Source organism: Muscardinus avellanarius (assembly GCF_963383645.1).
Source record: "Muscardinus avellanarius genome assembly, chromosome: 7".
In the NCBI taxonomy this organism is placed as follows: domain Eukaryota; kingdom Metazoa; phylum Chordata; class Mammalia; order Rodentia; family Gliridae; genus Muscardinus; species Muscardinus avellanarius.
The window spans coordinates 23,010,760-23,031,478 of NC_137793.1; the positions used below are offsets into that span (position 1 = coordinate 23,010,760).

Genomic DNA, 20,719 nt, shown 5'->3' on the forward strand with positions numbered 1-20,719 from the left:
GGTGGGCATTCTGACTCTTTCTCAAGCCCCCAGCCCACAGAGACCCTCCCCACTAACAAAGCAAGCCAGGCTTCAGAATTGGGAGGGAGGGGAGCCTTAGAAGGACATAAAGCACATCCTGCACACACTGATTGTTGAGTTGAGGCTGCTGCGAGGTCCTGCTCTTGGAAAGCCCTGTCTGTCTGTCTGTCTATCATCCATCCATCCTTCCATCTATCTATCTATCTATCTATCTATCTATCTATCTATTTATCTATTTATTTTTGCGGTACTGGGGATGGAACCCAGGAGCATTCTACCTCTGAGCTACACCTCCAGCCCTTTTTTTCATTCTTTATTTTAAAACAGGGTCTCACTGAGTTGCAAACGGCCTAAGTAGCTGAGGCTGTCCGCGAGCCACAATCCTCCTGTCTCAGCCTCGTGAATGCTAGGATTATAAGCGTGTGCCACCATGCCTGGCTCCTTCTCAGGCATGGGTCTTGGAAGGTGCCCTAGGCCCTCAGGAGCCAGGCTGTGGGTGGCTGTGTGTGTGGTTAAACCCGCCAGCCTCGGCCTTCTGAACTACTGCCCCGCCTGCCCGCCAGCCCCTGCCCGGTGCAGTCAGGACCTGACAACAAGACAAATAATTTCTGGGACCTTTTATCTTGGACACCATTTATTTTCCTTCAGCCCCAGGGCAGGACTGACCTCGTGGTAGGACCCAAGTGTGCAGCTGCACCGTGGCTGGGGGCCGGGCAGGGCCGCGCTGGGCTCCGTACCCCCAGCCAGCTGCCTCCTCAGGTCTTGCCCCTCCCTCCCTCTCCCCTTCCTCCTTTCCTGCTTCTGGACCCTTCCCCCTTTTGTTTCTGTCCATCTCTCCGTCCCTCCCTCCCTGCAGTCTCTGCTCTTCTCCCTCCCTCTGACCACGGCATCCCTCCTCCCCAGGCCCTCTGCGGGTGCCTCTCTGGCCCCTCCACAGACGCCTGGCTGTGCCGGGCAGGCCCAGGTGGTGGTTTTCCCTGGAACCCTCTGTCCAGTTGCTGCCAGGGAAGGGGCAGCTGGTTGGCCCAGGCGGGAGGAGGCGCCCTCCTGGGGAGTCCCTGAGCTCTTGCTGGCCCTCCAGGCTGAGAGGACAGGGGGGCCAGACTCTGGTCGGAACCATCTGTCCCAGCCCTGAGACAGGAGGCGGGAGCCGGGGAGGGAGTGGAGCCAGGAGTAGCTGGCCCCTCGCTTCAAAGCCACCCACCAGTCCTCTGCTTTTTTCTTCCAGAACTCGGACCTCAAGTCTCACCTGCTGGGTGACCTCAGTAAGCCCTTTGCGTTCTCTGGGCCTCACTTTCTCTTCTGTCCAATAGAAGCTTGGTTTAGAGCGGTGACTCCTAGATGTGAACACGTGTGTGGGACCTGGGGATCTTGTCAGAAGCCACGTGGGCTCAGTGGGCCTGGTCTTGGCCTGGGTTTCTGCACTTCTGACAAGCACCCAGGTGGTGCACACCTTGCTTTGAGTTGCCAGGAACTAGCCCATCTTCCACCTCCACACATTCTAGGACTAAATCATCCTCTCTCAAGGAGTATATTTATGTATTCCTCCAAGTCCCCAACACCCAGGGCAGCACGGAGCCTTGCAGGAGGCCGCTGTTCCATTTAAATGTCCCATTAGAAACGCAGATGAGGCCAGGGGACCCCATCTGTGAGCCCTGGGAGAGGAAGTGAGACAATGGAGCCAATTGGGGCTTCCAATCTAGATAATCAATACAAATATTATTGGGAGGGTGATTTATGTGGCTGCGCCGGGCAGGGCCGGGGCTGGCCTGGGGGAGGGGCGGCCCGGGGCCAGGGCGGTTCAGGAACCTGCTCCCTCTTCTGAGGTCTGCATAGTGGCTGCCTGAGACTTGTAAACTCCACTCAGCATCACAGTATTTTACAGGGTGCAGGCCCAGAATTTCAGCAAACACCAAGCCTAAACGTGCCCCCTCACAAACACTTGGAATCTCAAGTGGTTAAGTCTGGGGGCTGGCATTGGAGGCGTTTGCAGGGGCACAGGCTGCAGGTTCCCTTGTCTGGGAGCTTTGCAGCAGCGGAGGGTCCTTTGGTGGAAGCTGGATAAACGTCACAGGGACTTCTGCACCTTGGTGTTCTGCAAGACGGTCTCCCTGGTGCCCCCTAAAGCTTTCCCAGAACACTGGAGACCCCAGGGGCTTTGGGGATATAGGCCTGGCTCAAGAGGGAGAAGACAGCTGGGCAGAGGACTGCAGGTGGAGCGGTGGACACTTAGCAGGCAGGGAGGGGAGGGCCATCCTGCCCATGTGGGATATTAGCCCTTGATTCTGGTCACTGCCATGAAAAATATCCCTGGGCCAGTAGGCGGACCACCCAGGCTCCAACTCCAGCTCTGTTACCAAGCAGCCTGCAGAGCCCAGGGCCAGGGTCTCTAGATCTGGGCTCAGGTATTTCATCTGCCACGTGGGGGTGAAAAGCCCTGTCCCCTGCTTTTTAAGAAGTGAAGGGAGGTGGAGGCACCAGCTGCTTCCGGCAGCCAGGTAATGGGGCTGCAACCTTAGAAGGGGCGCCCTGGGGCCCACTGAGTCCAAACACAGGAGTTGTAGGAGCCCCAACGTGAAGGGGGGCTCTGAAAGGGGGACGGGGAGGGTCTTCTCTTTGGACTCATGTTTGTAGGGCAGAACTCAGCGGGTGGAGGCTCAATCAGAGAAAAAGGGTGAGGCGCAACCCTCCCCGGCTGCACTTCCAAATGACCGCAGTCACCTTGAGGAACCCCTCCAGCCAGCGCCAGGAGATGGAGAGCCCTGGGGAACAGCAGGGCCTCAGTTGAAGACAACTGTGCTTTTTTTTTTTTTTTTTTTTTTTTTGCGGTACTGGGGATAGAACCCAGGGACATTCTACCTTCCTATTTTTAATTCTTTTTTTGTGTATGTGGTACTGGGGGTGAAACTCAGGGCCTTTTCTACCTCCAGGCTATTCTCCCAGACCTTTTTCATACTTTATTTGGAAACAGGGTCTCACTAAGTTGCTGAGAGCCTCACTAAGTAGCTGAGGCTGGCTTTGAACTTCTGCGATCCTTCTGTCTCAGCCTCCCAATTGCTGGGATTACAAGCGTGCACCACCACGCCCGGCGCTATTTTTTATTCTTTATTTTGAAACAGGCTCTCACTGAGTTGCAAAGTAACTCAGTGAGAGGTTTCCAAAGCCTCACTAAGTAGCTGAGGCTGTCTGCAAACTGCGATTCTCTTATCTCAGCCTCCCTAGTACTGGGATTACAAGCGTGTGCCACCATGCCCAGTTTACAGCTCTGATTTTATAAGGCTTCTGATTGTCTATTCTTGTCTGATTTAATCTCAAAAAGGGTTTTTCTACTTGAGAAAAAAAAAAGATTTAAGAATCCTATTTTTTATTTTTTTATTTTTTTGGTGGTACTGGGGTTCCTGGAAACCCTTCTACCTCTGGGCTACACTCCCAGACACCTATTTTTTATATTTTTATTTGGAAACAGGGTCTCTTAAGCCAGCGCGGCTGGTTTCAAACGTGTGCAATCCTCCTGTCTCCGCCTCTCAAGTGCGGGGATTACAAGCATGCGCCACCACGCCTGGCCTGAGAATCCCATTTTGCAGTAAGCCAACCTCCTAGGATGGAGAGTAACTAGGACCCAGAACAATCTCAAGACACGCCATGGAGAGGCCACTGTGCCCGCCCCAGGGATTAAATTTCCAGGGTTGGGCTTGTAGTCTCTGGAATCCAATGGGATTTGAATCTGGGCTCTACAATTTAAAGCTGGGAAACTGTGGACCTGATTCAGACTCTACCGTCCTGTTTTCTCTTCCGCAGCATGGGAGTAATTGAAATGAGAATATCCTATATTTAAAGATTAGATGATTGTTCAGGAGACTTATAAACCCCTGCACTTGTCACTGTTGTATGGGGAGGGACAGGTGCTGTTGTGGGCTCACGTGGAGGTTCCGCTGTTAAGAATGAGATCCTAGCCGGACATGGCAGCTGGTGGCGCACGCTTGTAATCCTAGCATTTGGGAGGCGGAGACTGGAGGATCATGGTTCGTGCACAGCCCCAGCTACTTAGCGAGGCCCTTCGCAACTCAGTGAGACTCTGTTTCAAAAACTATAAAGGCCAAAAAAATAGGACTGTGTGTGGGGGTGTAGCTTGAAGGTAGAATGCCCTGGGTTCCATCCCCAGTACTGCAAAAAAAGTAAAAATAAATAAATAAATAAATAAATAAATAAATAAATAAATAAAATAAAAAGGGATCCCGAGGCTTTCAGAAGGGACTCTGGGGAAGAAAAGCTGCTTTTCTGCAACTTGTGGGGCCCTGGCATGATTCTGGTCTCCAGGTAGAGTGGGAAGGAGAGCCTGGGACCTTCTTGGTATGGCACAGTCGCCTCTCTTAACTTTGGGCCCCTCATTGTTTGCACAGGTTCCTAAGTACTGGGGACACGGTGGTGAGGAAGACATGTCCGGGATGTCTCCAGCCCTCAAGGAGCTCCCAGCCCGGAGCCCCTGCGCCTTACTAGGGCCTCCTTCTTTGAGTAGGAAGTTCACTAGTGTTCCACATGACCTTGTGCCTTCTAGAGCCTCTCTGCCTCAGTTCCCCCAACTGGGCTGTGGTTCTAGGGTCCCAGGGATTCGTGTGCCCCAGCTCAGGGGTTGCTCTGCCTCTGGCCTCCCTAGACTCTTGTGCTGTGTCCCAATGAGGTCCATGTTGCAGCAGGGCCAGCAAGCATCCTGAAGGTGGCCACTTCATCTTGCTTTTTTCAGGGTCCCCATGGCTAACACGAGCCTTGGCAGAGGGCAGGCCCCCTGAAAGGCTGTTGGATGGATGAATCACTAAGCATGAGACTCCACAAAGAAAATCCAGGGTCCCCTATGGGGCTCACAGAGACAGGGATATGACTGCCTATGGGACTTTTTGCTGAGCTGGGGTCAGGGGAAAGGGCCTCTCTATGTGCCGGAGGGCTTTGCTTGTGCCAAAAGCAAGGTCCATTGGGATTTCTGGCATGGCTGAGGCTGCAGAGACCCCTGCCCTCTGAGTCTGGGCCCCCACAACCCATTCTCCTGACTGCAGACTAAAATGCCACTCCAGTGTTCAAAGGTACCCATGCCACTTAGAATGGAACTCAGGGCCTTGGGTTAGCCACAAAACCTGAGGGCCTAGATCCTGAGGCTGCTCCGGTCTCTGGGTCTGCCACATGTGCCCTGCCCTCTCTGCTTCTGGGCACACTGGGCAGGTCCCCTCTGCCTGAGGATGCTCTTCCTGGATGGACCTGCCTGTTCTGCCCTTAGCTCAGGCTTCTCTCCAGCTGTCCTTTATCTCTGTCCCCAACTCTGTCTCTCAGTATACATCTGAACAAATGAATATGTGGATCCCTCCTGTGTGTGCCTGGGAGTGTGCACTGGCTGTCCGGTGGGGCTTCAGGGACAAGGGGCTTCTTTCCCCCTGGGGAGGTACCTGGCACAGTGCTCAGCGTGTAGTCAGTGCAGAGGTGGGGCAAGGTAGGTCCCTGCCTCCCCCTCGCTCTGTGCAGGGTGGATGCAGTGGCCAGTGGACCCGGCTTTCCCCTGGAGCTCTCCTGGCGCGGGCTTCACATTTCCGGCTGAACCTCCTGCCCTGAGCTCTTGTCTCACAGTGTTGGTCCCCAGAGAAAAGTGGTCGCCCGTGTCTTCCTGGACCCCCGGCTGAAATGGCTACCCCAGAGCTACAGAGAGGATTAAATATAGCTTCTGATCAATCCTATTGATTTTCTTCCCTTCTTCCTTTCTGCGGAGCTCACGTGGCCTGGGAACCTCCTCTGGGGACCGCAGGGGAAGGGGAACTGTGGACGCCTTCAGAGAAAAGGCCTTGGCAGGTGTGTGTGTGTGTGTGTGTGTGTGTGTGTGTGTGTGCGCGCGCACATGTGTGTATACGTACGCACACACACATATCCATGATAGCAATAAGAAAACATCCACCGAAAGGACACCATCTTCTGTCCCACTCGCCCTCCTCTCTCTCTTTGGTCCATCTTTGCAGCGCAGGGAGACAGGACCGACTCTGACTTCCCAGTGCCTTCAGTGTCAAGGACACGTTCTCACTGAGGGCCAGGCCTGGTGAGGAGCCAGCAGCTCTCAGTGCTGAGGTTGTGGCGACCAGCAGCTGTTGGCGACCTGCGCAGGGCTCTGAGCTCCGCTGCTCATGCAGGCTGGGGCCGGGGATGAGCTGACCCCCGGCCTCCAGAGAACAAACCCATTCTCCAGCTGTGCTCCCGGCTGCCTCTCCTGGGGTCCTGTCCGGTGTCTCTGGGACTCCACTCTATCTCTAGATCTCTGGCCATGTCTTTCTTTACTCTGCGTCTAAATCTGTGTCAGACTACCTCTGTCCATCTTCAAGTTCTGGTCCTCCTGTGACTTTGGACAAGTAATTCAGCTGTTCAACTAATTGCCTCGGTTTCTTCAAAAATGGAATCATAGTTTTTGCTTCTTACGGGTTGCTCTGAGGGTCCAATGAGATAATTCTGCGTCCAGACTCCTGACCCAGTGCTGGACACGAGGCAGATGCTCAAATAGGTATAGCTGTTATTATATCATTTGGAACTTTAGACATTTAAAGAGAAGCAGGTCAGGGGAGGATGGGAGTTGTGTCTAGAAAGAACTTTCCTCTGGCTCCTGTGCCTTCCTCCCTGGGTGCTGGGGAAGGAGGCAGGCCTTCGAGGCTCCTTCCCTCCCGATGCCCTCCTGGCCCTGGGCATGTGTGCGTGCGGAGTCTTGGACTTGCTTCTCCCCCAGGTGCCTGCACACTCTTCTCCATGGCTGGGTGGAACACTCCTTGTTGTTTAGTCTGTGGTCTGAGCCCGGCTGGCCCTGCTGTTCCCCAGGGCTCTCCATCTCCTGGCGCTGGCTGGAGGGGTTCCTCAAGGTGACTGCGGTCATTTGGAAGTGCAGCCGGGGAGGGTTGCGCCTCACCCTTTTTCTCTGATTGAGCCTCCACCCGCTGAGTTCTGCCCTACAAACATGAGTCCAAAGAGAAGACCCTCCCCGTCCCCCTTGCATTGCCCCCTTCCTCCCTGGGAAAGGAGCTGGGGTGGGGGAGAAATGAGAGCTGGGGCAGACGGGGTCAGACCAAGACTTTGGGGTTAGCCTACCTGGGTTTGATTCTTCGCTTCATAACTGTGCATCCTTGGTACTCTATTTTCTTTCCTGTAAAATGGTGAGAAAAAATCCTGCTGTCAGGATTAAATGAGATAGTGCAAATCAGGTTGTTCACACAGTGCCCGGCACATCAGAAGCTCCACAGCAGTGTGAGTTGGATATGCCCTGGAGGAGCAGACCTGAAGGATGACTTAAAGCTTACCTAGCCCTGTTTCAGCAGGGACAGGGTTCTTGCTTTGTCTAATAGCAGGGCATGTCCGTTTACCTCCCTGCACCTCTTCTTAGCTCTTAAGTAGTGTTGGTCATCACAAGGCTGTTTATGCACTTATCAGAATGTACCTATTGGTATTTACTATGCGCCCGGCCTTGGGCCAGGTGCTAGAAGTCACAGCGATGAATGAGCAGATAGGTCCTTGTGCCCATGGAGCTTACCTTCTGGTGAGTGGGGACAGTCAATTTAAAAACAGAAAACAAATTAGCTTTCCGCCACTATAACAAAAATACCTGAGCCAATAGACTTGAAAAGAGGAAAGGTTTATTTTGACTCACAGTTTTAGAGGTTTCCATCCACTATTGCTTTGAGCCTGCGTGAGGCAGAACGTCAAGGCGGGGGTGTGAGGTCGAGCAGACTGCTTAGCTTTTGGTGGCAGGGAGCCAAAAAGAGAGGCAGGCAGGGGTACAGGTCCCAGTATCCCCTCCAAGGGCACACCCCCAGTGACCTAACTTCCTGGCCCCAGGCCCCACCTCTTAAAGGTTCCAATAGTGCCGTGGGCTGGGGACCAGTCCTTTAACATGTGGGCCTTCAAACCGCAGCATAAATTGGACAATTTTGGAGGAAAATGCTGAGGAACATGGTGTGGGGGAATGGCATAGGCTGGGCAGGGGAAGGCAGTGCCCATGCTGGACAGCGTGGTCAGGGAAGGAGAGAGGTGGGAAAAACACGCGCAGAGTCCCCGCACCAGGAGCCTGCTTGGTGTGCAGGGGTGAGAGCAGCAGGGACCGAGCCTGGGGGCACAGCACGTGCCCCATGACAGGGGTCCCAGGAAAGAAAGGCGTAAAGAAGGGGCACAATGTGTGTGCAGGGGAGACGGCTGTGGGCAGGAGTAGCCAAGGGAGGCGCCGGCTGAGTTGCTGGCTTGAGGTGGGTGAGATAATGTCGTCCGCGTTCCGTCTGCCTGGCCTGCCATCGGCCCTCCGGTGGAACTGAGCCTAGACAGAGCTTCTGGCTCCTGGAGCTGTATCCTGGGGACCTGCGAGGGTGCGTGATCCTGTGCTCCAGGCAGGCGCTGGAGCCGACCTGGCCTGGGTGGAGTCTCTCGCTCCCTCTCTTTCTCCCTCTCTCCCTGAGAACTGCGGCTGCTATTACTCCCCAAGGACTTTACATAATTCTGGCCCGGCTCCCTGCTCATTATGTCATGCGCTGAGTGGAGTTTAGGTCACTCTGCTGCGCACTGCGGTCGGATCGGGGCAGGCGGGAAGGACAGACTTCTGGCTCCCATGGCAGAGCAGTGGCCAGGCGCAGACCCTTCTGGGCTGCAGTGGGGTATAGCCCGGCCCCACCCAAGCCTCCTGGACAGCTCTGCTGCTGGCCAGGGGGGGTCTTGAAGCCCCGGCTTCTGCAGGAGGCTGCAATCCTGACACCAATCCTCCTGCAAGGATGCTGGCTCGAACCACAGTTGCCCACACTAGGAAATGGGACAAAGACCCCTGAGCTTATGGAGTGGCTTGGTGAACACATAGCAGGCAGATTTTTTTTGGGGGGGGGTACTGGGGTTGAAACTCAAGGGCATTCTACCTCCAAGCTACACCCCTAGCCCTATTTTTATTCTATTTATTTATTTATTTATTTATTTATTGGTGGTACTGGAGTTCCTGGAAACCCTTCTACCTCCAGGCTGCAGTCCCAGACCTATTTTATACTTTTTTACTTGGAAACAGGATCTCTTAAGCCAGTGCTTCTGGCTTCGAACCTGCACGATCCTCCTGTCTCCGCCTCCCAAGCGTGGGGATTACAAATGTGCACCCGGCTTATTCTTTATTTTGAAACAGGGTCTCACTGAATTGCAAAGGGCCTCACTAAGTAGCTAAGGCTGTCTGAGAACCGTGATCCTCCTGTCTCAGCCTCCTGAATGCTGGGATTACAAGCCACCACGCCCAGCTAGCAGGCAGATCTTGCTCAGAGTAGGAGCTATTCTGAGAACAGAAGCCCAGGCGTGTGCTGGGAGGAGGCAGGCAGAGCAGTCCCTCCTGGGACTTACTTAGGGTGTCCTGGGCTCCAGCTCCCTGGCTTCTCTCATTTCCTGCGGTATCCCCTCCCTGTCCCTTTCCTGGATTCTGCTTCTGGGTGCCAGAGAGAACCAGAACAGGGTCGCACCCCTTCCCTTTCACTAGAGAAGAAACTGAGGCTCAGGGAGGGGTGTGGCTGGCTCAAGCCCCACCGCCCAGGATGCAGTGCCGGACACTGAGCAGATCTGCAGAGCCAGCCTGGGCGTTTCGTGATGCGCTTCCTGGCGTGGGCTGCCGCCACCCTGCGGGACCCGTGAGACAGCTTCTGTTTCTCCCTTGCACACACATCTGGTTTTCCCCACTATATTTTTTCTTTCTTTCGGGAAAAGTTTGTTTTTGCAGTTTTTAGGAAGCTTGAGCGACAGTGGCGAGCTTCCCCTTCCAGCCTCTGAGCACAGGATGCGCCTGCGTTGTGCCTCCGACACAGGCACGGCTGGAGAGGCCGGACGCCTCTCTTCATTTTGCAGGCGAAGAGACCGAGGCCTGAGGTCATGTGGTTTGCAAGTGGGTGGGGGGTTCCTTTCCCCATCCGTGCATTCCCAGTGCCCTCTTCTTTCTCTAGCACACACTGCCCTCGTAGAAGCTTCTGGAATTGTCCTGACGGGGAACAGGGAGGACCTAGATGCTGCAGCCCACCTGCCCCTGCCCCAGAATCATCCATGATCCCAACGCCATGTTTGCTAGGGATGGAGGGAAGGCAGAGAGAAGAATGTGCCTCCTCTTGTTTCCAGAATTATTAAATTCTTGTCCGATCTTTAAATTTTATGTAAATTCTTTTTTTTCCCCTCGGAAAGGTGGATATCACATTTTAATTAGTAGTGGTGTCAAAGGAAGGCTGGGTTAATTATTGGAAATCTTGAGTTCCAGATGGTTTCAATTTTCACAGCAGGGCACCAGGGTCTATAGTTGTATATTTTTTTTATTAAAATCATACCTAATGCATTTTAGGGGCACTGAGGTACACATTTTGTGGCTCCAAGGATACTGTGCTCAGGAATTTGGGGCTGTGATTTTTTGTTATGGAGAAGCAAGTCCCTTATGGCTGAAATAAACTTTTCTGACCGACGACGGAGGGGCAGGTGCTAGGGAGGGAGGGGCCAGGGAAGGCAGTTTAAGTACAAGGGTCACAGCCAGAGGCAACGGCTTTGGGGGAGGAAAAGTGATACAGAGGCTCAAGCCTGGAGAGGAAAATAAAAGAAAGCCCAGAGAGGCTGTGTGCTATACTCAAAGTCACACAGCACCTTGTGGGAATTGGCAGAGGGAGAGAGGGGCGGGGTCTAGACACAGTGTGCCTAACTGGGGGACAGTTACCTGTGACCTCTTGATGGTCTCATCCAGACGGAGCTTTTAGAAGTTCAGCTCTGGACACTCATCCCGAAAGAGGTGTGGTGGAGCAAGGTAGTCTAGCATGGGGCATCCTACCCTGGATAAGGAGAAATTGGGGCCTGACTGGGACTTCTGAACCCTTGGGAGCTGGCTACCGCTCGGCTTTGGTGGGCTCCAGTGAAGGGAGTGCATATCTTGAGTCCTGTCCCTTTTTCCTGGGGCAGCCGCCTTCCTCTTTCCCATGTTGTCCCGCTGTCACGGGGCTGGGGATTCCAGATGTTTGTCTCTGAGGAAAGGGCCTCTAACTTCATTTTTGGAGGAAATATTTTGACATCTCAAAGGCAGAGAGGTATAGGTGTGTGTGCTTGTGTGTGTGCATGTGTGTGTGTGTGTGTGTACGCGCATGTGTGTGCATGAGTGTACGCGCGCATGTACATGGGCATTGTCTGTACCCTTAATCCAAAGCCTATGACTTGTCTGGGTTAGTCATAAGGCTGCCCGTCTTGCTTTGGGGGATGGAGTTTCAGAGATGGGGGAGGGAGGACATTCATTGGTGTTTAGGGACAAGGGCTAGAACTCCCCTCTGACTGGGGGGAGGGGGAACAGGTGCCAGGCAGCTTCCATCTCCCTGATAAAGAAGCAGGGTGCTCCCGTGGGAGCTGCTAGCAGCCCCCTGCATGCCTGATTTTGGGGGAGTGAGGAGCCAGGATAGGTCAGGGACCATGTCTCTGAGCCTTTAGACTAAGCCATTGCCCCTGGTTAAAAAACATGTCTTATTCTTCTTCTCCGTTCGAAGCCCAGCTCCTAGTGGAGACAGACACCTTCGGCAGTCAAGTGCGGATCAAGGGCAAGGAGACAGAATTCTACCTGTGTATGAACCGCAAAGGCAAGCTCGTGGGTAAGGTGAGTGATGGCCCGGAACTCCTGGGAGCCAGGGGTCCCTGCTGGTGGCTCTCAGGAGCTGGAGCGGTGTCTAGGGTCGCGTCCGCTCACATGAAGACATACCCAGTGAGCGAGTGAGTGTGGGGGAGAGATGGGTCCCTGCTGCAGCCCCTCCCCTGATCGCCCCCTCCTGGGTGCTGGCACCTGCAGGCAGTGTCTGGGGCTGCGTGTCTGTGTACGCGGGGCTCTGGCTGGCTGGATAGCGAAAGGGTTCTCAGAGGGTTCTGTGACATCCCGCCTATGGGTGGATCCCTGGCATCTGGGAACGGGACCCGGCAGGCCGGGGGCTATGGCTGCAGTGATCTTTTTAACAATTGCCACGGGTTTACAGCCCTGCGCCGCAGCCGCCTCCGGAAGCCTGCCGCCTCGTCAGCGCCGGGCCTCACGGTTCTAGCATTTCAGGAAGATGTTATTACTTTGGAACGAGCAAGAGAGCTGCATGTAACAAATTAGGGCGGGGGTGGGGGCGCGGCGGGGTGGACAGGCCAGGGCGTCCCCTCCACTCCTTCTCGGTCTCCCTTTTCTCCCAGGGCCTGCTTGTTTGTGATGGTCACATACTGCTTCCTTTGTGGGTCAAGTGGCAGGTTCCCTGGAGCAGCTCCATGCAGCCATGCTCTGTCTCCTCTCTGCAGGGCTCTCACATCCCATACTCAATACCTATAACTGAGGGTGGGGATCTGTTCTGACAGGTGGAGTTGGAGTGAGAATGGAGGATCACTCCAGTTCTAAGGGGGGATAGTGTTCTGCTTGGAGACAGGCCCTGGGGGTCATCTGAGGCTTGTTATACCTTGTTGGGGCGAGGGGAGATATCTATAGTCTTCTGGAAGCTGGTTTTGATTTATTTTCCAACTCTTATCCCTTTCCCCCATCCCACACCCAAACAGGCCAGGGGATCCACACGCGAATGGTAAAGTAACATCTACTTTAACTGAGCACCTACTTCCTCCCCCAGGCATTCAGCACAAATGCTCCCAATGAGTTCCTAAGGCTGGTACCACTACCACTCCCATTTTACAGACAGGACAGCTGAGGCCCAGCCACATCCAGGGGCACTTGTCCCACATCCCACACTAGAGCCAGGAGAGATTCAAAGCCCAGTTTGGAAGGAAAAGATTCCAGCCACTCTGCACTGCCCTTACCAAGTGACGCTGCTCACACAGCAAAATAATAGTAATCGGGAAAGCGGGCCGGGACGCAGGAGTGGTTTTAATTACTGATTCACTCTCCACCGTGGACGGTGAGGGGGCCGGGACTGGGGCTGCGGCTGCCGCCGGTGCTCGGTCCCCCGGCCTGGCTGGCTGGCCGTTTCCTGCGGCGGCGGCCCTGCCCCGCGCCAGAAGTGCTTTGTTCTCCTGCCCGTCTGGGCCTCCTCCCAGGCCCAACCTGCTCTGGGGTTGAGGCTCGTTTTTCCTGTGTTGTGCCCTGAAGGAGGGCGGTAGCACCTCATGCCCGGTGCCTGCGCCCCGCCCGGTTCCCGGCATCCTGACCCCGGAGGCTGGCGTGGGGTCACAGGAACAGCCCTGTCCATCCCCCAGTGGCCCCTCCGCCTGCGGCCGCTGAGTCACCACTCCCACAGGAGCCGGCTCAGATTTCCTGCCCCTCGCTCTCTCTCCCGTCATTAATATTGGTGACGGTTCAGCTGGCGGGTGTGGAGAAAGGCTGTCCCCGCCACCGCCTGGCGCAGCCCCTTCCAGAGCCTTTCTTCTGCCCCCCAATCCACCTGTCCCTGTACCCTGCCTGCTACCTTGGCTCTGGCCCCTGGGCAGGGCCCTGCTCTGTCCTGACCACAGCCTCCCGCCCTCCGAGGTCCCAGGATTCCCCTCCTGGATGGCTGGGGCACTCCCCTCCTAACCTAGCTCAGCCCGGGTTCTGACCTCAGACCTTCCCAGAAATTGTTGTCTCAGCTCCTCCACCCATGGGTGCCCAGGCTCTGGTGTCTGGACTTTCCCCCATTGCCCACCCTTGGCTGTAACCCTCCACTCCAACCCAGCTGGGACCTCCTCCTGGCAGAGAAAGTCACACTCCCCCGATCAACACTCAGGGCTTTGGAAGCCTCCCTGGGTTCCTGGCCCTGCCACCAGCCTTGGGTTGATTCCGTAAGCCCTGGGCACAGGACACAGCTGACCACCATCTCTGAACGGGAATTCAGGCCTTGTCTATGCAGAGTCGCTGCCATGTGCTGCCCGTGTGTGCTCCATCTCGGCTCATCCTCCTCGGCCTCTGGCCTTCCTGGCTCTCAGCTCAGGCCCCAGAGCCTCCCTGGGTCCTCAGTTGCCCATCTGCTCACCTAAGTTGTCACTGTCTGTTCCCCTTTCTGCATGATCCACCAGCCTGGGAGCTTCTTCAGGGCTGGTTCTATATCCATCTATCCATCCATCCATCCAACCATTCAACCATCCACCCATTCATCCATGTACTTGGCACCAAAGAAATAGAAATGCAGTTCTTGCTTTCTGAGGATCAGCCCAACATTCAACCAGAATGGGGGTGTGAGCCCAGGGAGTCAAGGTGGCCCGAGAGTCTGAGCCGCAGAGCCCTCCTCTGTGCAGTGGCTTACATAGCACCTATTCCTTCTCCTTTGAAGCCAGGTCATAAAGTCACTTCTTCCCTTGGCTCAGCTCCTTTGCAGCTCAGCGGGCCAGCATCCTCGCTGTCCTGTCTCTAGGTACCAGCCTTGCGTATCCCTGGCCTCAGCAGGCCACGCAGTGATAGCTTTGCAGATGTCCCAGCCCTTGCCTGCAGTCACGCGCCCAGCTGCATTATCATTTGTGTAGCTCTGTCCCCGAACCCCTGCCTGCTCCTTACCCCTTCTCTGAACCCACGTCCACCTGGCCTGGAGGAGGCATTTTCTTTCACTCCATAAATGGTGGTTAGACATAGATAGTGTCATGTGCTGGATGTTTCCCCCATCTCTGGAGACTCAACCCAGATCAGATTTTTCTCATCTGCCCCACCTGTGTAATCACAGGTAAGTCCTCTTTGGGGCAACCCAGCACCTGGGGCCCTTCTGATCTGCCCACAGTACATCTTTATGATTACTTTGGATGTAAGTAACCTGAGACTCGACTCAAAATGTTATAAGCAGAAAGAGATTTTTTTTTTTGCTTATATACATAAAAAGGGTTTAGGAGTAGTTCTGGTTTGCGGTAAGGCTTGATCTAGGGGCCAGATGATGTTATCAGGACTCAGCCTTCAGATCAAGTGGAAGGACTAGGAGTCTAGTTTGGAAAGAAGGAGGCTGGAGATGGGTGTAGGAAGAAAGGATTGAATTCCACTAAATTACTAAGGCTTGGAGGCAGGATATTCACTTTCTGCGGGTAGGGTCTAGCACAGGTGTTTTTTAAATCTCTGCAGGTGATTAACAAGGTCCTAGAGGTGCAGGAGCAGCCTGCCTTCCTCCTCCTCCTCCCCCTCCTCCTCCTCCCCCTCCTCCTCCTCCTCCTCCTCCTCCTCCTCTGAATTGAACCCAGGGGCCTCCAAGTTGTATCTACCCCCAGCCCTATTTATTTATCTATTGGAACAGGGTCTTGATAGGTTGCTGAGATACCCACTGCATTGCTAAGACTGTCCTTGAACCTGTCTGTGATCCTGTCTGCCTCCCAAGTACTGGGATTACAAGTGCGCACCACCACGCCCAGCGTCTCTGGGATATTTTTAAAGGATCCAGGAAGCAGAGTCTATTTTCTTTTTTATTCCTACACCTGTGACCCCTACCATCTCCATCCCAGCGAGACTTTCAGACAATTAACTACAAATGTGCTGGCCGAGGCCCGTGCTCCACGTGAGCGCAGCTGAGAAGCCGCCCTGGCTGCAGGAAGCTCCTGGACCAGGAAGGAGGCAGCAGATAGAGAACTGCATCGTTGAGTGTGTGTGGGGAGGGATGGTGCCTGGAGGTTCAGAAGATGGAGTGTGCCGAGAGTGATGGCGTGCAACGCCTGTAATCTCAGTCTCTGGGAAGCCGAGACAGGAGGATCACGGGCTCACGGCCAGCCTCAGGAACTGAGGCCTTCCACAACTTAGGGAGGCCCTGTTTCAAAATAAAAAATAAAAGGCTGGGGGTACAGCTCAGAAGTAGAATGCCTCTGGGTTTAAATTCTCAGCACCATATAACAAGCAAACAGACAAAAACCAGAAGATATAGTGTGTGAGCCCAGTAAAACCTGATGCATGAATGGAATCTTGGAGGAATTAGACTCACCCAGGGAGATAAATGGCAGACAGGGAGGGCTTCCCAGAGGAGGCAGTGTCAGAGCTGACTGTCAAAGGATGAAAGCAGCTCTCCATGCAGCTCTCTAGGGTGGGGACGCAATCTGGTGCAAGCTTTGTTCAATTTGCTGTGACTGTGTTGTCAAGACCAGGTGAAGAACCTGTACTCAGGGTGGACAGTCAGCTTCCATAAAGTTTCCATGGGGGACCAGAAGCCAAAAGAACCTCCGCTCGCCCTGCCTTAAACGCGTTCCCTGGCTGTTGCCTTGCAGAATAGCCCCTCAGTGCTGGTCCCACCCGGCCTGTCCTCTGGGTCCCAAGTGTGTCCCCCAGACCTGCCCTGACAGCCACAGACTTCTGGACAGAGGCCAGCCTTCGGAGAGTGTGTTCTTCTCCTGACTGTCCCTTTCTACAAAGTTGAGCGAGCGCTGTGTCTGCAGGGCTGAGGCTTGCCCTCTGCTTAAAGGTGAATGTTCCTGGAAGCTCCAGCTCGTTTTCCACTTCAAACAAAAGGGCTGGAATCCGCACCTCAGTCTCCACACACAGCCAGGCCGCTGGGCTTCCAAGTTGGCTGGGCAGCTGTCCGGAACGAGGAGTGGGCCCGGCCTAAATTTGGAGATGTTAGTTGGAAACTCAAGGGCTGCTAATTCCGGCCTTCCAACTCTGCATTTCCCGCTCTTCCCCCTTGAGCATCTGGCCGGCTCTTGGAGGAGACTCAAAGCCTGGCCTCCCCGCAGCTTTGTCCTGGCAGGTCCACCAAGACAGGCCGCCCCTCAATCCCACCTTCAAAACGAATCTAGCAAGCTGGCGTGGTGGGATGCGCCTGTAATCCCAGTACTTGGGAAGCTGAGACAGGAGGATTGCAGGTTCAAAGTCAGCCTCAGCAATTTAGTGAGGCTCTCAACAACTTAGATCCTGTTTGGAAATAAAACATAAAACAAAAGGGCTGGGGTATACCTTAGAGATAGAATGTCCCTGCATTCTCCCTCAGTAACACTCCCCCAGATCTAGCAACTACTGGTGTGTCAGGCTTATTTATAAGCATCGTCCGTCACAGTATCTCTGATGCCAAAGTCATTTTTCCCATTTGGCGAGTTAGGAATCCAAGGTTCAGAGAGGAGAATCGACCAAATTGAGGTGACATACAAAGTTAGAGCTTGCTTGGCCTCAGCCGGAATCCAGCGCCCTTTGCCCACACGCCTCACCTCCAAGAGGGTTCTCATGTCTGCTCGGGAGCCTGAGATCCCAGAACCACCGGCACAGGCTTTCTTTTACTTTAGGAGGTCCCACCGTACTTTATACTAAGTACTAAAATGTGCCACATGACAATTAAATGTAAATTTATATTTAAATCACAGTGAAGTTGAACTGCAATCGAGTAGCTGACTTCATGTAGGGTTTGGTACAAATTAAATCTGTTGCAGATGATAGAACACAATATCATCCTTAGCCGGGCATGGTGGCGCATGCTTGTAATCCCAGCGTTCAGGAAGCAGAAACCGGAGGATGACAGTTGAGGACAGTCAGCTACTTAGCAAGGCCCTTCAGAACTCAATGAGACCCTGTTTCAAAAAAAAAAAAAAAAAAACACTAAATAATAGGATAATAGGGCTGGGGGGTATCGCTCAGAGGTACAATGCCCCTGAGTTCCATCCCTACTAATACCAAAAAAAAAAAAAAAAAAAAAAAAATCAACTGGTTTTAAAGGAAATGAGAATTTGCTGGTCCACTTAACAGGTCACTTGAACTTCAGATGTGCATGGGTCCAAGCCCGAATGATGTGACCAGGACCCCGTTTCTCTTGTTTTCTGTCTCTTGGGTTTGCTACTTCCACACTGGCACCCCAGGTCACACAGGATTTCTTCTCTTGGTTGTAAAATAGCTGCCTCTGTTTCAGCCTTACAGATTCCTCTGTTGTCTGAGGTTACTTATGTAAAGGTCTCAAGGAACACTCTGATTGGATAAGGCTTGTGTCACATGCACACCTGTGAACCAATCACAGAGGCATGAGGTAGAGCCCTCTGGCTGTGAGGGAAAAGCACAAAGAAGGAGTGGCCTCCTGAGTGACAGTGGGAGTCTGCTACCTGATTGGAGGGCGGGGAAAGATGCAGGGACCAATAACAAAAGTCTATGACAGATCCAAAAAGTGAAAAGTTTGGATGAGGCATGCTCTGCTGTGCTGCCCCAGCTGTGGCCAGAGACCCATGCCCTGCTAGCCGGAATCCCCCTTACCTATGATGTCTCCTCTTAGTCATTTTTGTTTGTTTGCTGTACCAGGGATGAAACCCAGGGGAATTCTACCTTCAAGCTACACACCCAGCCCTAGTTTTTATTCTTTATTTTGAAACAGGGTCTCACTGAGTTGCTGAGCGCCTCACTAAGTAGCTGAGGCTGTCTGTGACCCATGATCCTCCTGTCTCAGCCTCCCAAATGTTGGGATTACAAACGTGCACCACCATGCCTGGCTTCTCTTCTTAGTCATTTTCCATCCACTCTGCCCTCCCCGCTCCCTGTCTATAAACTCTTACTTGCCCTGCTATGGTAGGAGTTGAGCCTTGTCTCTTACTCACAGCAGAATCCCAGTGCCTGTCCCTGTGGTCCTAAATAAGGTCAGCCTTGCTGGCTCTAATGAGCACCGTTGAATCTTTTTTTTTTCTTTTTCTTTAACATTCCTCCTCTCTCCCTGCAGCCTGATGGCACCAGCAAGGAGTGTGTGTTCATCGAGAAGGTTCTAGAGAACAACTACACGGCCCTGATGTCAGCCAAGTACACTGGCTGGTACGTGGGCTTCACCAAGAAGGGGCGGCCTCGCAAGGGCCCCAAGACCCGGGAGAACCAGCAGGATGTGCACTTCATGAAGCGCTACCCCAAGGGGCAGGCTGAGCTGCAGAAACCCTTCAAGTACACGACGGTGACCAAGAGGTCGCGGCGCATCCGCCCCACGCACCCCGGCTAGGCTGCCTGCAGCCCCTACGTGCCTGGCCTACACCTGCTCCCCGAGAACTGCATCAGAGGAATATTTTTACATGAAAAATAAGGAAGAAGCTCTATTTTTGTACATTGTGTTTAAAAGAAGACAAAAACTGAACCAAAACTCTTGGGGGGGGAGGGGGCGATAGGATTTTATTGTTGACTTGAAACCCCATGACAAAAGACTCGTGCAGAGATCTGCTGTCGACCATAGTAGGTGCTGGCCTCTCCAGAAGTAGCTCCAAACTCATCCCCAGAGGAGGACGCAATTGAGGAAGCCAACACTCCGAGAAACCAAAGTCCGTTTTCCCAAAGCAAAACACACACACACACAAAAAAAAAAGAAAGAAAGGAAAAAAAAAAAGAAAAACAAAGAGAAAATAGTACCCCTCCCCCACTTTCCCAATCCCCCATCCCTGCCCCAACTTCAACAAAAATCGCTCTCTGGTTTGCAGTCATTTATTTATTGTTCGCTGCAAGCTGTCCCGAGACACCGCGCAGGGAAGGCGTGCCCCTGGGAATTCTCCGCGCCTCGACCTTCTGACGACAGACGGCCTCGTCCAATCACGGTGACCTGCATTGCCGCGGTCCTGGAGGATGCTGCTATGGACCTTCTTGACTCACGTGACCTAGTACACCAATGATAAGGGAATATTTTAAAACCAGCTATATTATATATATTATATATATAAGCTATTTATTTCACCTCTCTGTATATTGCAGTTTCATGAACCAAGTATTACTGCCTCAACAATTAAAAACAACCAACAAATTATTTAAAAAACTAGGAGGCGAGTGGTCCCTGGGGCAGGGCTCTGGTGGGGCAGCTTCTCTGTGTTTTGTTCTTGGCCTGTGGTCTTTACACTGAGCGCTCAGCATGCTCCAAGCCTGGCTCTAGGCACTGAGCAGGTGACGGCTTTGTCGTCTGCAGCAATTCCATGTTGCCATTTGCTGATTCAGTGACCGAGGCCATCATTCATTCACACACATTCACAGTGTTCCTCCTCTGTGCCAAGGCTCACTTCTAAGGCATGGGGATCCGTCAAAGAGGTAGAGGGGGAAATCGCAGCCCACAGGGACCTTCATGTCTTGTAACTCACGCATTCATTGCTTCACCCATAGTTCATTCATGGTCTATTCAGTCGACATATATTTATTAGACACTTGCTAGGTGCAGCACTTCTAGGTACTGGGAATTCATCAAAGAACAAAGTAAACAAACAAAAAGTAGTCTGTGATGCAGGGATGAACTGATGGAGCCACTTACCTGTGCTTTCCCAGGCACAGGCTGGGCAAGGTATATGTCCAGCGGGTCTGTATCAGCTGGGGACCTGGAATTTCTCTGCTCACCTCTCAGGGGCGAGGGGAGGGAAGCAGGGCATTGTTGGCAGGTCCTTCAAGGGGGCTCAAGGGCTGCAAGCAACCACAGGCTGGCGAATGTCCTGCCTCCTCCTCAGGCAGACCATGTTTCTGCTAGGCAGGAGGTGCCCTTCCCTGGGGCCTGCTGCTGTTACCTGCTTCCCTGAAAACTCGCCCTGCTGAGGCTGGCTGGAGAGGTCCCAGGAGGCCCAGGGAGGCGGGTTGGGGTGGGGCAGGAGTGTGGGGGAAGGTTCCATGTGAAGAGGCTTCCCCATCCCCGGCGCTGTCCCCAGCCCTGCCCTGGTGCCCAGGGCTCGCCTTGCTGCCAGGCACTGTGTTGCCGTCCTCTGCAGCCCTTTAGGTCACCTGTGTGGAAGGCACTGCTACTAGCCCTGTGTATAGACTGGGAGACAGAGGCACGAGCACACTAAGCCACTTCTCCAAGACCACGGGGTAAAAAGGTGGTGGCAGTGTTCAATCGCAGCCTCCCTGGCACTGCCA

At 53.7% G+C, this 20,719-nt stretch overlaps 1 protein-coding gene across 1 annotated transcript in view; it reads left to right on the top strand.

Annotated features, from left to right (window-relative positions):
• Positions 1-19,306, top strand: part of FGF18 (fibroblast growth factor 18) — a gene marked incomplete at its 5' end in the record, with an annotated part of 34,015 nt that extends 14,709 nt beyond the window's left edge. The window contains 2 exons of the mRNA XM_080699444.1: positions 11,538-11,644; positions 18,579-19,306. Coding sequence (XP_080555570.1) covers positions 11,538-11,644; positions 18,579-18,845 — 374 coding nt within the window. The 3' untranslated portion in view covers positions 18,846-19,306. The remainder of the gene's footprint in view (positions 1-11,537; positions 11,645-18,578) is intronic.
• Positions 19,307-20,719: the final 1,413 nt, after the last annotated feature.